This window comes from Mesoplodon densirostris, chromosome 13, assembly GCF_025265405.1.
Source record: "Mesoplodon densirostris isolate mMesDen1 chromosome 13, mMesDen1 primary haplotype, whole genome shotgun sequence".
NCBI lineage: Eukaryota > Metazoa > Chordata > Mammalia > Artiodactyla > Ziphiidae > Mesoplodon > Mesoplodon densirostris.
In genome coordinates, this window is record NC_082673.1 from 17,828,740 (window position 1) to 17,844,699 (window position 15,960).

At 35.3% G+C, this 15,960-nt stretch overlaps 1 protein-coding gene across 7 annotated transcripts in view; it reads right to left on the reverse strand.

The window, feature by feature from the left end:
* Nucleotides 1-15,960, reverse strand: part of STAU2 (staufen double-stranded RNA binding protein 2) — a 303,363-nt gene that overhangs the window by 165,960 nt on the left and 121,443 nt on the right. For all 7 annotated transcript variants that reach the window (XM_060115950.1, XM_060115949.1, XM_060115947.1 and 4 more), the window contains 2 exons: nt 15,127-15,264; nt 6,735-6,866 (listed from right to left, as the gene is read on the reverse strand). In XM_060115950.1, coding sequence (XP_059971933.1) covers nt 6,735-6,866; nt 15,127-15,264 — 270 coding nt within the window. The remainder of the gene's footprint in view (nt 1-6,734; nt 6,867-15,126; nt 15,265-15,960) is intronic.

Below are 15,960 nucleotides of genomic sequence, written 5' to 3' on the forward strand. Positions count from 1 at the left end.
ACAGGACTTGAAAGAAGAAATCAAAGGGAAACTAGAACAAATTTTGAAATGAATAAAAATAAAAACTCAACTAGTCAAAATCTGTGGGACAGTGCTAAACCAGTGCTTAAAGAGAAATACATATCATTAAATTCTTATATTAGAAAAGAAGAAAGTTCTCAGATCCACAGTCTAAGCTTCTAGCTTACAAAACAAGAAAAAGAACGGAACACTAAATCCAAAGCAAGTGAAGGAAGGATAAAATAAAGAGCAGAAATCAATAAAATTGAAAATAGAAAAATAGAGAAAAACCAATGAAACCATAACCTGGTTGTTTGAAAAGGATAAAAAGAACTGATACACTCTTAGCCAGACTGGTCAGGGGAAAGAAAGAGGAGAAACAAATTATCAATATCAGAAATGAGAGCGAAAGTACCACTACAGATGCTGTAGCCATTTAAAGAATGATAAGGCAGTGTTATGAACAATTTTATATACCATTAAACTCAACTTAGATGAAATGGACAAATTCCTTGAAAGATTCGAACTGCCAAAGCTCACTCAAGCAGAAGTAGATAATCTGAGTAGTCTTATATCTATTTTTTTAAGCTCAATTTATACTTAAAACCTTCCTACAGAAAAAATTCTAAACCCAGATAGCTCCACTGGTAAATTCTACCCAACAATTAAGGAAGAAAGAATACCAAACTCTTTGAGACGATAAAAGAGGAGGAGATACTTCCAAACTCACTATAGGAGGCCAGCACTACCCTGACAGTGATACTAAAACCAGTATTTCTAGTTGGGATGATGAAAACTTTCTGGCAGTGGATAGTGGTGATAGTTGCGCAACACTGCAATTGTACTTAATGCCACTGAAACGTACACCTAAAAATGGTTAAAGCGGTAATCTTTGCTACGTATGTATATATAGCTATCCCCCACCTTTTGAAAGTTTACTTTATGCCATTTGCTTTAATGAAAGACCTGCACTAGTACCTGTTATTGCTGACCAAAAGAAATCCAAAGAGGGTTTTCACTTTTATGAAAAACCAAAACTACTATTCAGCATCTATTTTGCAGGTAACCATCACTGAGGCAGTGCACACCAAGGGCGGCAACTTCATTCAGCATCGCAGCATCCAGCCGCCATAGCTTTGAACTGCGTCTGAAGATCTGTGCTTTATCTGGATTTATGTTGTGCATCCGTTACCAAGATGTGTCCTAAGGTAAACACTTCTTCATTTTAGGCCATTCTGGCTTACAAAATGTTTCATAGGAATGCTATACTTTCAGATAGTGGGGGAAACCTGTATCACATAAATTTTTAAAAATCCATCAATAAAAAAATTCACCATATCCACAAACTAAACAGAAAAGTCATATGAGTATCCCAACAGATGCAGAGAAAGCATTTGGCAAAGTTCAACATTCACGGATAATTAAGGGGAAAAAAAACTTCTCAATAATGCAAGAATACAAGGAACTATCAGCCTGATATAGAGCATATATAAAAAGCCTACAGGGGCTTCCCTGGTGGCGCAGTGTTTGAGAGTCTGCCTGACGATGCAGGGGACATGGGTTTGTGCCCCGGTCCGGGAAGATCCCACATGCCGCAGAGCGGCTAGGCCCGTGAGCCATGGCTGCTGAGCCTGCGTGTCTGGAGCCTGTGCTCCGCAACAGGAGAGGCCACAACAGTGAGAGGCCCGCGTACCACAAAAAAAAAAAAAAAAAAAAAAAAAAAAAAGCCTACAAGCATCACAGTATATATTGATGAAAGACAATGATTTCTTCGTAAGATCAGAAACAAGGTAAAGATATCTGCTTTCCTATTCAACACTGTTCTGGATGTTCTACTCAGGGCAATAAAGCAAGACAAATAAAAAGCATACAGATTAGAAAGGAAAAAAAACTGTCTTTATTCACAAACGACACATCATCAATGCAGAAAATCACAAAAAAATCTATAAAATAAGCTAATCTAACTGATAAGTCAGTTTAGCAAGGTCATAGGATACAAGGTCAATATATAAAAGACAATTGTATTTCTATATGCTAGAAAAGAAGAATTGGAAATTAAAATTAAAAACCAATACCATTAACAATAGCATCCACAAACATGAAATGCTTAGGGATAAACATTAAAAATGTACAAGATATTTCTATGAAAAAGTACAAAACACTGCTGGGATCTATTTCCAAAAACCTAAATAAACAGGGAGCTAGATCTTGTTCATGGGCTGGAAGGCTCAATATTCTTAAGATATCAATTTATGCAAAACTGATCTATATAGTCAACACAACCCCAAAGAAAAATCCCAACTGGATATGGTTTGGTAGAAATTGACTCTACAGTTTATTATGAAAATACAAAGAGACTCTAGATTAGCCAAAAAGATTTTTAAAAAGCAGAACAAAGATGGAGTTCTTTATCTGATTTGAAACCGTAGCAAAAAAGCTACACTCTATATACAGTTGTAATAGCTAAAGAATAGACATACAGATTAATGGAACAGAATAGAGAATCTAGAAACAGACCCATACATATGTGGTCAATTGATTTTCAACAACGGTGCTAAGGAATTCAACGGAAAAAACACTCATCTTTTAAACAAATGTGGTGCCTGAACGTACATAAAAAAAGGAGAGAAGGCAGGAAGGGAGGAGAGAGGAGTTCTTCATCTGATAGAGGACTGGCACACAAAATATATAAAGAACTTTTACAACCCAATAAGGAAGCAAACCATCCAGTTTTTTAAAAGACAAAAATTTTGAACAAATACTTCATGGAAGAGATATGAATGGTAAATAAACACATGATAAACTACTCAGCATTATTAATTAGGGAAAATTTAAAATCCAAAGAGATAATGTTATACACCTACTAGCATGATCAAAGCTAAATGACAGTAACAAGAGCGGGAAAAGATGTGGAGTAATTGGAAATCTCAAACATTGCTTGTGGAAGTGCAAAATGGTACAGCCTCTCTGGAAAACATCTTCAGTTTCTTGTGAAGTGACACGGTACTCATTATTTAACTGTGTACCTATAGGATATACTAGAGAATATGTACAATAAAGATTTTTACATGAATGTTTGTAACCACTTTATTTATAATAGCCTCAAACTACAAACAACCTAAATGTTGGTGAAGAATAAAACAGTGACAAACAATAAAACAGAACAAATGAATGATAAATGCAACAACGTGCATGAATCTCAGCAATAAGAAGCCAGACACGGGACTTCCCTAGTGGCACAGTGGTTAAGAATTGCCTGCTATTGCAGGGGACACGGCTTCGATCCCTGGTCCAGGAAGATCCCACATGCCACAGAGCAACTAAGCCCATGGGCCACAACTACTGAGCCTGCGCTCTAGATCCCACGAGCCACAACTAACGAAGCCCTCATGCCTAGAGCCCGTGCTCCGCAACAGGGGAAGCCACCACAATCAGAAGTGTGTGCACCAAAACAAAGAGTAGCAGGGGGCTCACCGCAACTAGAAAAAGCCCGCACACAGCAATGAAGACCCAATGCAGAAAAAAATAAATAAATAAACTAAATAAATTTATTTAAAAAAAAAGCCAGACACTAAAGGCTACATAATGTACGATTCAATTTATACAACATTTTGGAAAAGGCTAAATTATAGAGACACAAATCAGACCAGTGCTTGGCAGGGGCTGAGGAAAGGGGAAGACATTTACTATAAATGGGCATTAAGGAACTGTTTGGGATAACAGAAATGTTATAAATCTTAATTGTGGTGGTGGTCAGTGCATTTACACACACAAACACACACACACACACGTCGAAATTTATTGAACCGCAACTCGATAAATCTGAATATTTTTAAAGGGGGTATGTTAGTGCATACACATAGAATATCTCTGTAAGGATATTTATTTCATCTTTATTTATCAAATCCTTACATAAGATTCACTATATTTCAGACACTATTCTACACGATGTACAAATATTAACTCACTGTGGGAGATAACTTTTTAGTTAGAGAGACCAAGAGACTGAGGGTCTCAGGGTGAAGTGAGACATTTTTTTCATTTTTTTCACTGTTTACTCTTTTGTGCTATTTAAATTCTTTTAATCACGTACATATCTTGCTATTTTTTAAAAAAAAGCCAACTTTTAAAAAACTGCTTTCACAGGTTTTTTTAAAATTGCTTTTGCTACATTCTCCAAAGATCTTCTTATTGACAAATCATCGTATTCACTCCTTCTCTTATTTGATCTCTGCAGCACACGACTGCCACCTTCTTCTTAAAATCATTCTCTATTGTCCCTTTTGCAGGTATTCTTTCCTCCTCCTTCTTCCTGTACCCCCACGCACATTATCTGCTACTGAGATCTCATCACGTACACCTCAGAAGGACTGCTGGTGTCTTTCCCCTCTCCTCTCTACCACCACTGCCTTAGTTCAGACCCTCAGCATCTTTCACCTGAACAATCCTGCTAGCACTGGCCTCCCTGCCTTCAGCCCTGTCCTGCCCAAATCCATTCACTACATTACTTACAGGACTGTCTTTTGAAGAAAGCAAACCAGATCATGCCACTTTCAAGTTCAAATCTCAAATTAATAATTCAAAAGCTTTTACTTCACATAAAAGCAGTGGTCTCAGCTATTCCTGACTTTCCAGATTCATCTTCACATATCTAGAATTTTGATTATACTAGAATTTTTGTTATATAATTAAAGCTCCTCACCCCTAGCACTTACTGGTCAGTTTCTTGAGTGCAGGGACAAAATTCCAGTCATCCCGTTATCTTCAATTTTAAGTGTTTGGCATTTAGTGGGGGTGGTGGTTAATTTTATATGTCAACTTGTCTGGGCTACAGTTCTCAGATATTTGGTCAAATGTTATTCTGGGTGTTTCTGTGAGGGTGTTTTTGGAAGAGATTTACATTTAAATCACTGAACTTTGAGTAAAGCAAATGGCTCTCTATAATGTGGGTGGGCCTCGACAGTTGAAGTCCTGCCTAGAAAAAGGCTGACCTTCCCTGGAGCGAGAGGCAGCTCTCTAGCCAATTGCCTCTGGACTCTGCAGCTCCTTCCTGAGTCTCCAGCCTGCCAGCCTCCCCAGCAAATTTTGGACTAGCCAAGCCTCCAAAATTGCATGGGCCAATTCTTTAAAAAAATCTCCGTGTGATACACACACGCACACGCGCACACACACACACACACACTCTCTCTCTCTCTCTCTCTCTGTCGGGCTCTGTTCCTCTGGAGGACCCTAACTAATAACACAGTGGGTAAGCAAAAAACGTTTTTCAAATTAATGTAATTAATGCCAGTTTTTTGTTCTATTTTATTTTCATTTAACTTACAAATAAATGTCTATGAGATTTATTTTGACATATTTTTATAAATCACCTATCAATTTTAAGTCAATATAAATGTGCTAAGTTAAAACAACATATACACAATATAAGAACTATAGAAACTTGAACACATGTTAGGTTTCATGTTACAAATACTTTTAAAAGAAGAAAAAGCATTCATTAGCCAGGTTATAAAAACAGAATTGAAATCTCCAGTGATATCACACAAATAATTTTTAATCACTCAAAATAACTGCCTAGATATTCATAGTGTCTTAAAAAGAAAAGCATATCTGAATATTTTTTAATAGATGATTTCATTTCTACTCTAACCTTCAGAAAGGTGTTCCTTCAGAAACTGAAAATATACCTGAAACAGAATCCTTATGTGAGAAAATGGCATGGAAAAAAGCATATTGTTTATGATAGAAATAATTATTATGCCTGTTTTGTGAATGTTCATACAAATAAAATGTTTAATAAAAATAATTTAGGGCCTCCCTGGTGGCGCAGTGGTTGAGAGTCCGCCTGCCGATGCAGGGGATACGGGTTCGTGCCCCGGTCTGGGAGGATCCCAAATGCCACAGAGCGGCTGGGCCCGTGAGCCATGGCCGCTGAGCCTGTGCATCCAGAGCCTGTGCTCCGCAACGGGAGAGGCCACAACAGTGAGAGGCCCGCATACCGCAAATAATAATAATAATAATAATAATAATAATTTATACATATGTATAGATAAAATGATAATTTAATACGAAGTGAAATGAAGCCAGTTCCTGCCAAGTTATCTGCCAAGTCCTGAATTCAAGGTTCTCAGCTTCTCTTGCAACAGAGGTAGGTGTTAATGATGTCATTACATGCTGCAGAAGAAACAGGGGACCATGAACACAAGTCTTGGCAGAAAATAAACACCCTCTGAGTTTACCTTTAATTTAAAGTAAATAGAAAAATTAGTTTATAGAGTGTCTGTCTTATATAGTTCCTGCCCTAAAGGTGTAATCAGGATCTTTATTTCTAGTATTTTCAGCTGTATTCCAGAAATAAAGGCCAACAACCTCTATTCTTAAAAAAGCACAAATTAAAACTGTGTACATAAGGCAAAAATCATCAGTCAGTGAGCTAAAAATTATTACATTGGTATTATATAAGATATGTATAATGATACAATGAACTTTTAGTATTTTCTAATTGTAAGATTATAATATTTTATCTTGAACCCTAAACAGCTATTATTTTATACCTGGAGAATCTATCTTTAAAGAGATGAAGACAGAGTACCACCTTAGAAAAGTTGAAACTTGACATCTACTTTAACACCAGTTAAGACAGTACTTAGAGTCAAGGAACGCTGGGACAGAATTTGCTCATCACTTTCGTACGCTGACAGGATAGAACTTGTCCATGTAAATTTAACTCTCACCTTGTCAAGTTGATCTTGAAGACTAGTGGATGCTTTATAACCAAGTTGTAACAGCATTGCTTCTGCAGCATTTTTTTTGGCTATCTTTTTATTAGGTCCTGTTCCAGTAGCAACTTCATTGCCTACCTTGACCTGGTAAGAGTAAAGTAAGAAATTAATGATAGTTGTTTTGGTAACAAACCTTAACACCATAAAGCAATGTGTTCTGCTCTCTAGCATGCAAAAATATAAAGTTCAGTCCATAATAAAAATGGCAATTAAGATCCCTTTTATGTAAAATATATATGAATATATACATGGAGAAAAGTATGGAAATATGGTCCTCAAAATGTCAGTGGGGTTATCTCAGGATGACAGAATCTTAGAAGATTTGTAGTTCCTTACATATTTCTATATTATTTGATTTTTAAACAATAAACTTGTATTATTGATATAAGCAGAAAAATAAAATTCACATTGCAGAGAGTTGATTATGACTACATTTAGTATTCTTTACTTAATAAACTGAAAAGGCTGAAATTCACGTTGCTGCCATTTAAAATAATGTTAAAATGGGCAGAGGAGCTGAATAGACATTTCTCCAAAGAGGACGTGGAGATGGCCAAGAGGCACATGAAAAGATGCTCAATATCGCTGATCATGAGGGAAATGCAAATCAAAACCACAGTGAGCTATCACCTCACACCTGTCAGAATGGCTATCATCAAAAAGAACACAAATAACTAATGTTGGCGAGGATGTGGAGAGAAGGGAACCCTCCTGCACTGTTGGTGGGAATGTAAATTGGTGCAGCCACTGTGGAAAACAGTGTGGAGGTTTCTCAAAAAAACTAAAAACAGAATGGGGGAGAGGGATAAACTGGGAGACTAGGATTGAGATATACACACTACTATACAAAAAATAGATAACTAATAAGGACCTACTGTATAGCATAGGGAACTCTACTCAAAACTCTATAATGACCTATATGGGAAAAGAACCTAAAAAAGAGTGAATATATGTATATGTATAACTGATTCACTTTGCTGTATCCTAAAACTAACACAACACTGTAAATCAACTATACTCCAATAAAAATTAAAAAAAAAAAAAGAAGAACTACCATATGTCCCAGCAATTCCACTCCTGGGTATATATCTGAAAAAAACAAAAACACTAATTCAAAAAGATACATGTACCCCAATGTTCATAGTAGCATTGTTTACAACTGCCAAGATATGGAAGCAACCTAAGTGTCCATCAACAGATGAATGGATAAAGAAGATGTGGTATATATACACAATGGGATACTACTCAACCATAAAAAGAGTGAAATTCTGCCATTTGCAACAACATAGATGGACTTGGAGGGTATTATGCTAAGTGAAATAAGTTAGACAGAGAAATACAAATACTGTATGATGTCACTTATATGTGGAATCTAAAAAATACAACTAGTAAATATAACAAACAAAGAAACAGACTTACAGATACAGAAAATAAACTAGTGGTTACCAGGGGGGAGAGGGAGGAGGGGAGGGGCAATATGGGGGTAGGGGATTAAGATGTACAAGCTACTATGTATAAAATAAGCTACAAGGACATACTGTACAACATAGGGAATATAGCCAATATTTTATAATAACTAAAATTATGAATTATTGTATTGTACACCCATAACTTACATAATATTGTACAATAACTATACGTGTATAAAAGTATTTAATCCAAAAAATAAATTTTAAAAATGATATCATTTACAAAGGTTTACATTAAATAGTTCCTGAAGATAATTAATATATAAAGGTTAGTACAATACTGTGGTTAAGAACAAAGACTTCCAAGTCAAATTCAGTTGAAATCCAACTCTACTACTTCCTAGCTGCATGAACTGATTCAAATTATTTACTATCTCTAAGCCTCAGTTTTTTCATCAGTAAAAGAGGGATAATACAATGACCTAATAGTGTTGCTTTGAAAATTAAACACAAAAATATATGTAAACTACAGTGTATGTTACAGTATGTGAGTATAACTGCTCAATAAATGGTAGCTTTTTATCATTAGAACTATTCCACAGTTACCTTTTGTGAACACTTGATATACACATGTATATATGTACATCAACATATTTAAATACACATCAGTCATTTTATATCCACGTGTACATTTCCTGAGTTGGGTAATGATTTTTGAGACTTGAATGTGCTGAGATAATACAAATATAAAAAGTAAATTAGAAAACAAGAAAGGAAAGAATTACAAGGAGAAATAGAAAATACACAATGAGAGTGGAATTTGTTTTTATACGTTGTTCTCAGTAAGTGAGAGAAGCAGACAAGAAGATAATCACAATTTTGGAAATTAAACAATCTAAATAATCTATGGGCAAAGAAGAAATCTCACTGGAAGTTAGAAAATATTTTAATAATAATGTAAATACAATATATCAAAACTTGAAGGATGTAGCTAAAAGAGTGTCTAGAAGAAAATAAATAAGCCATAAAAGCTTAGAGAAAGGCAGAAAAGTAATAAGCTAACCATCCATCTCAAGAAGTTAATTAACAGCAAAATAAACCCAAAGAAAATAGAAAAATAAAGACAAGAGCAGAAATTAAGGAAATATAAAACAAAGCACAACAGAGAAGTTCAAAAAGCTTAAAGTTGGTTCCCTGAAAAGACTAATAAAATGATAAACCAAAGGTAATACTGATCAAGAAAAAATAAGAGAAGACACAAATAAGAATGAAAATGGGAGATTACTATAGCTTCTGTAGCATTACAAAATAATAAAGGATACTGAATATTTCAGCTAACATTTTTTGACTATTTACATAAAATGGAAAAATTCCTAGACAATACAAATTACCAAAACTGGCACAGAATAAACTCTTAGCTATATAGGTCTGTAACTACTAAAGAAATTAAAACCACAATTAAAAACTTTTCCACAAAGAAAACTTCTGAGAGCTTCTCCAGCAAGTTCTACTCAACATTTAAGGAAGAATAATGCTAATCTTACAAAAATTTATCCAATAAAAAAAGAGGAATCAGTCCCCAATTATTCAGTGAGGCATCACTTTGGTTCCAAAATCCAACAAGTATAAGAAAAAAATTTTACAGACCAGTTTCACTCATGAACATAAATGCTAGTTTAAACCATATAATAGTACATAGAACAAAGCAATATTAAAAAGAAGAAAAATTGTGACTAAGTTAGGTTTATTCCAAAAATGCAAGATAAGTCTAACATTTGAAACTCAAACAAAATCAACGGAATCTGCTATATTAATCAGTTGAGGAGACAAATCATATGATCACCCTAATAAATGAAGCAAAAGCATCTGCTAAAACTCAACATTCATTCATGATAAAAACTCTTAGCAACTAGGGAAGGAAGAGAACTCAAACCTCAGCAAACATTATACTTAATGTTGAAGTTCTGAAATTAGAAACAAGACAAAAATGCCCTCCATTTTTACTAGTACTTAACATTTTACTGCAAACCCTGGACATAGCAATAAGGCAAGCAAAATAAAAGGTTTAAGAATTTGAAGTGTAAGAACAAACTGTCATTATTTGCAGAAATAATATTTACGGAGAAAATCCAAGAAAATTTATGGGTAAATTATAAGAATTTATGAAAGTACAAGTTCTTGTATAAAAGACAGTATACAAAAGCCAACTGCCCTTGTATATTCCATCAACAATTAAGTAGAAAATGAAAAATATTAAAAGATACAATTTATATTAAACAAAAATCAAATACTTATGATGTTTAAAATCTTTACACATAAAACAATACACATTATTGAGAAATATTAAGATAAACCTAAAAGAGGTATGCCATACTCATGCACTGAAGACTCAACATTATAATATCAATATTTCAAATTGACCTATAAATTCAATAAATTCCCATTAAAATCCCACACATATTTTTACAATATTTGACAAGCTGATTCCAAAATTTACATGGAAATGCAAGGTGCAAACAGCCAAGATCCTTTTGAGGAAGAACAAGGTGGGGGCATTATTCTTCGGGATGTCTAGACTTATTATAAAATTAACATCAGGGAAAAGAGAGATAAACTTGACTGCCTTAAAATGAATTACTTCTATTCCTCAAAAAGTATCATTAAAAAAGAAAAAGAGTCAAGTCACAGCACAAGAGAAGATATTTGAAATGCCATATAACTGCAAAAGGCTCATATTTCCAGAATATGTAATAGATTCCTATAAATCAATTTTTTTTAAAAAACAGCCAAAAAATGAGCAAGAAAGCTGAACAGGCAATCTATATCTGAAATTTTGAATTGTTTTATCAAATGTCACTGCAATTTGTTTAAAGAAAATTAGAAAACTTCAATAGCTTCATGTCACTTTAATAAAATTTCACAATGACACTATACTGGGTACTAGCAATGAATGGCTACGTGATACAACTAAAACTAGTTTTCAGATACAATGTATGATAATTCTACACATATTTTTCTTTTTTGCCTTGTGTGTATAATCATAACATTGGTTATTTCACTTGTGTCAGAACATATAGATTTTCATCTGGTATCCACACATGTGTACTGTCTGCCATTTATTCTTACACCATTATTGAGATTTTTATTTGTATTACTATTTCCATCACTACTTTTAAGCTTCAGTGAACCAGTTCCTTTTAAGGAATTAGGGATATGCAACATAGTGCTTAAAAAAAACAACAATTATAAATAATGTCCAAATTATATGACAAAGAACTGCACTTTCTAAACAGAGTATAACTCAAGATGAACTAAATAACATACTTCTTGCAGTATATGAGACACTAAAAATGTACTCATTATAGAACCTCTGTAACAACTATCAAAAATCTTATAGTTCAGATCTGTGCAATGTTTTTGAAACATTTCATTGCTTCTTCTCCTGAAACCAGAAACCACCACATTATGACAAATCAGCAGTAGTCTATGGACCCCACTCAGAAGCACTGATCTAGTGCTGTTCACGGCAGATCCTTGGAGCTGGGTTAACACACACACCTCCCACATCTGTTGGCCTGCACCTGACCCGATGTATCAAGGCCCTGTGTGTCCTTGAGTCCCTGGCTAGAGCCAGCCTCTGCTACCTGTTGTTTTTTCCAGTGCTTGGTTCGTTCCCCAGCTTCACCAGACCCTGTGTTGTTGCTGGAATGAATGCTAGCTAAAAGATTAGGCCAGCTACGTCAGAAGCTTCCTCTACTGCTCTGAGGGTCACAAGACTTGCCAAAGTAAATGGCAGCAAAAGATAACTGAGCAGCGAAAGATGTTTCATCTGTTTTCACAAGCTATATACGTCTTGTCATTCTCATTCAAATCTTCTGCTGCTTCATCCCTAAATCTCATTTACCTGCCCAGGCCTGAGGCCCTCTGGCTCCAGGTTCCTGCTCTTGGGCCACAGGGTTCCCATCACAGAATTCACCTTAAATCTATGTCTGCTGGCTTTCCATCTGACCTACTCTGACACCTCAAGACTTATGTCCAGAACAGGTGTTTCCAGATTCATTTCTCCCATTCACCCACCCCTTGTCTGACACAAGTTTTTATAGTTGCATGGTTCAATAGCTTGTGAGTAGTTGGTTACCCCAGAGTTATTTGTTACTATTGAAAAAGACCACTGTGCTAAAGGACTTTGATTCCCTGCCAGCACTCACAGTGGTCACTCAAAAAAAAAAAAATCACTGCATTATAAAAGTCAAGTAAGTATGTAAGTAAACTTCCAAAAGTCATCTTCCTACAAAGCTCACAAATTTTATAACTATTGTAAGACTTTTAAATTAAAATGTTAATTTTTCTGCAAAGAAGCTCAATTATTTTGCTATGCAATAAATTTAAGACAGCCAGATTTTTTGGCTTTAAACAAATCATTTAAATTAATCAAGTCATCTGGACTTCCTGGCAGTCCAGTGGTTAAGACTCCACGCTTCCACTGCAGGGGGCACGGGTTTGATCCCTGGCCAGGGAACTAAGATCCCACATGCCACACAGCATGGTCCCCCCCCACCAAAAAAAACAAGATACTATTAAAAAAATTTTTTTTAATTAATCAAGTCCTCAGAAAACCAACCAAAAAATTCTAAAATAGCACTTACCAAAAACTTAATTATCTTTCACTGAGTCACAAATGAAATTTCCTTTACATATATTTTTAAAAATCTGGAGATCTTAATCACAGGTAGAAAAATTAATATCATATGACACATAATAACAGAATGTGCTGATATACAATTTAGTTATTTTCTCTTGAAAAATTAAAATATGCCTCTCCAAAAAAAAAAAAAAAAAACTTTAAGAAATTTTCTCTGGACCTAATTACCCAAATAATGTCATCAGAGATTTTCCTTTACCTAGTAATCAATAAAAGTAACTACATCCATTTTATAACACACATTTGTTTGTGGGGATTTTCTGGTGACAGATAAATATGAGCACATTATATTTAGACAGTTTACTTCCACATTCAATTATAACGATTCAATTATGATAAATGATAACATTGTTTAAGTAGTTTATACAAAAGCCTTTACTTTGATGAAGTTGCTGCAATACTGTAATGAATCCACTGGGGCTTTCAGAAGAAGGAAAAAACAATATGAATTCAGTGTGAAAACATTTAAAAGTACAGCCAAATGTTCCTGTTTGACTAGAATGTTTATGAATACCCATAAAATGGAAGCTCGCCTAAGATATTCTAAATTCCTCTTTCAGAAGGGGTACTCAATATACTCCACAGGAAAGGAATTGTTTAATAAAGTCAAAGCCAGTTTTTATGCCTGACACAGGTCTAAAATGTAGGAGATTTTTTTTCCCCTCAAGTTTTGGAGTTCAAAGAATATTTTCTATAATTCTTTAAAGTCAAGAATGTAAAAAGAAAAACAGTGCACATGTTTAACAAAGTGAAAATACTGGAACCACACTGTTGCAGGTCCCAGTGACATCCAGACAATAATGTGTTCACAAACCACAGAAGAATTCCCCCTCTCTGGATATCTAAGTTCCCAACCATGGTATACCTGTAACTACATCATAAGTTTATATCGCCAACAAAAGCCTAACATACTAGCTCTCAATCAGGCAGGCAGCAAATACACCTCACAGGTTTATGAAGGTCCTACTACATACATACCGCCACATTGGGTACTGTGAGATAAAGAAACATGGGGATTACAAATGAGGAAGGAAGGTAAAATTTAGACATGCGTGAAAGTTAATCAACATGAGATACTATATTTGAGTCCAGAACGTTTGCCATGGGTCAGCACTTAATTAACATCTGTTGATTGTAACTGTGTTTTATTAAAAATGAGAGCCACAGGTTTGACTGGAAAAAGGTTCTCTGACAAGCCTATTATAACAGAAACAGTTGAGACAATGAGAACTTAAATACAGACTGGGTATTAGATGATTCTAATGAACCATGCCTAATGTAAGAAAATGTAAGAAAAACTTCCATATGTTTTAGAGATACACACTAAGTATGTAGGCTAAAATGACACGTGGCTAGAAAGTAGCTTTAAAATACTTCAGGAAAAGAAGGAAAGGAGGGTGGGAGAAAGGGAGGAAAGAAACACTGATAGCCAAAGCAAGTACAGCAGAAATCTTAATTGTTGGCTTTGGGTGATGGGCATATTCCCCAAGATGCCATTATACTCTTCCATTATACTACTTTTTAAAGCATACTATTAAATATATCCACCTTTGGCTATGTTTGAAATTTTCATAATGAAAATGAAAAGTTTCTGTGATACCAGGGCTTGACTTGGCAAATGAAGGTGGATAGCTATAGGATTTAAAACGAAGGAGGGCATTTTAGGTCTTCTACCTCATTCCCAGTCCCCACCCATCGACCAATACACCAGCAACCATCTTCAATCTTCTTGGCTTCACAACGCAGCAGTTAAATCTCTCAGCAATTCCGAGTCCCTCAGTCCTCACCACAATTAGGTAGCCAGCTAGCTCCCTTTTCCTAATTTTTCTAATAACCCAAAAGCCCATGCTCTTGGCCCTGTTCCACATACTACATCCACCCTTCTAAATCTTGTTTCTAATTCCATCTGTCTTTTATTCCCAGTAGTTAATAGACTCCAGCTGCAAATTGCAACACATTAAGTTACAGATAGGCATTCTCAGTGATGAACTCTGTGTGAGCTCACAGTCCCTTAGAAACTCATACTATCTATTCTAACATGTCCTTGACACTTGAATGTTTCAACCAAGTTGGTAGATGGGCCTGGAGGGAATGAACACTTTAAACGTAAACAGTTTTACCTTCTACTATTAATTCCTAGTTTTCTTTTCCACTTTATCTCTATTCCAGCTTCAGGATTTCTAAATTTTTTCAATAGTTAAAAAAAATCTTTTAATATAAAAGTTAGAAATACCTGCATCACAAATTCCCGACGTCGAGGCATTCCTCTTTCTGAAAGCAAAACGTAATCTGGTTCCTTTTCCTTTTTGGCCTGTTGAATTTGAGCCAGGCGGCTAATGGGGTTCATTCCTTGACCATATTCTGGTCCAGCCTAAAAAAATTTAAGAAAAAATTTCAAAACGTGAGACCTGCTTTTAAAACTTGTTATTAGATCCTTAAAGAAACCATGGTTCTCACCTCCTCCCCTGCACCCCAAAACTCTGTCTGAAATAAATGAAAATTTATAAAGGAAAATTATAAAATGGATCTGAAACTAGGCTTCTATAGGATTTAGGGCTCAGAAGTATTATTGATAAGTTGGTCAACTATCCTTTTAAACTCTTTAATACAGTAGGAGTTGCTTCACAACTTCTATTCATCAAAAAACACCAAAAAGAATGTAAGAAGACAAGCCATGAACTGGGAAGAGATATTTGAAATACATATAAGTTAAAAAAAGATATATCCAGTATCTAAAATATATTTTTAAAACTCCTAAAAAGTATTAAGAAAAAGACAATCTAAAATAAAAAAGGGGAACTCGCTGGTGGTCCAGTGGTTAGGACTCTGCTTTCACTGCCAAGGGCCTGGGTTCTGTGCCTGGTGGGGGAACTAAGATCCCGCAAGCCATGAGGTGTGGCCAAAAAAAAAAAAGTGTTAAAATAAAAATGGGCAGGACTTCCCTGATGGTCCGGTGGTAAAGGATCCACCTGCCAATGCAGGGGACGTGCATTCGATCCCTGGCCGGGGAACTAAGATCCCACATGCCATGGGTCAACTAAGCCCGCACGCCACAACTACTGAGCTT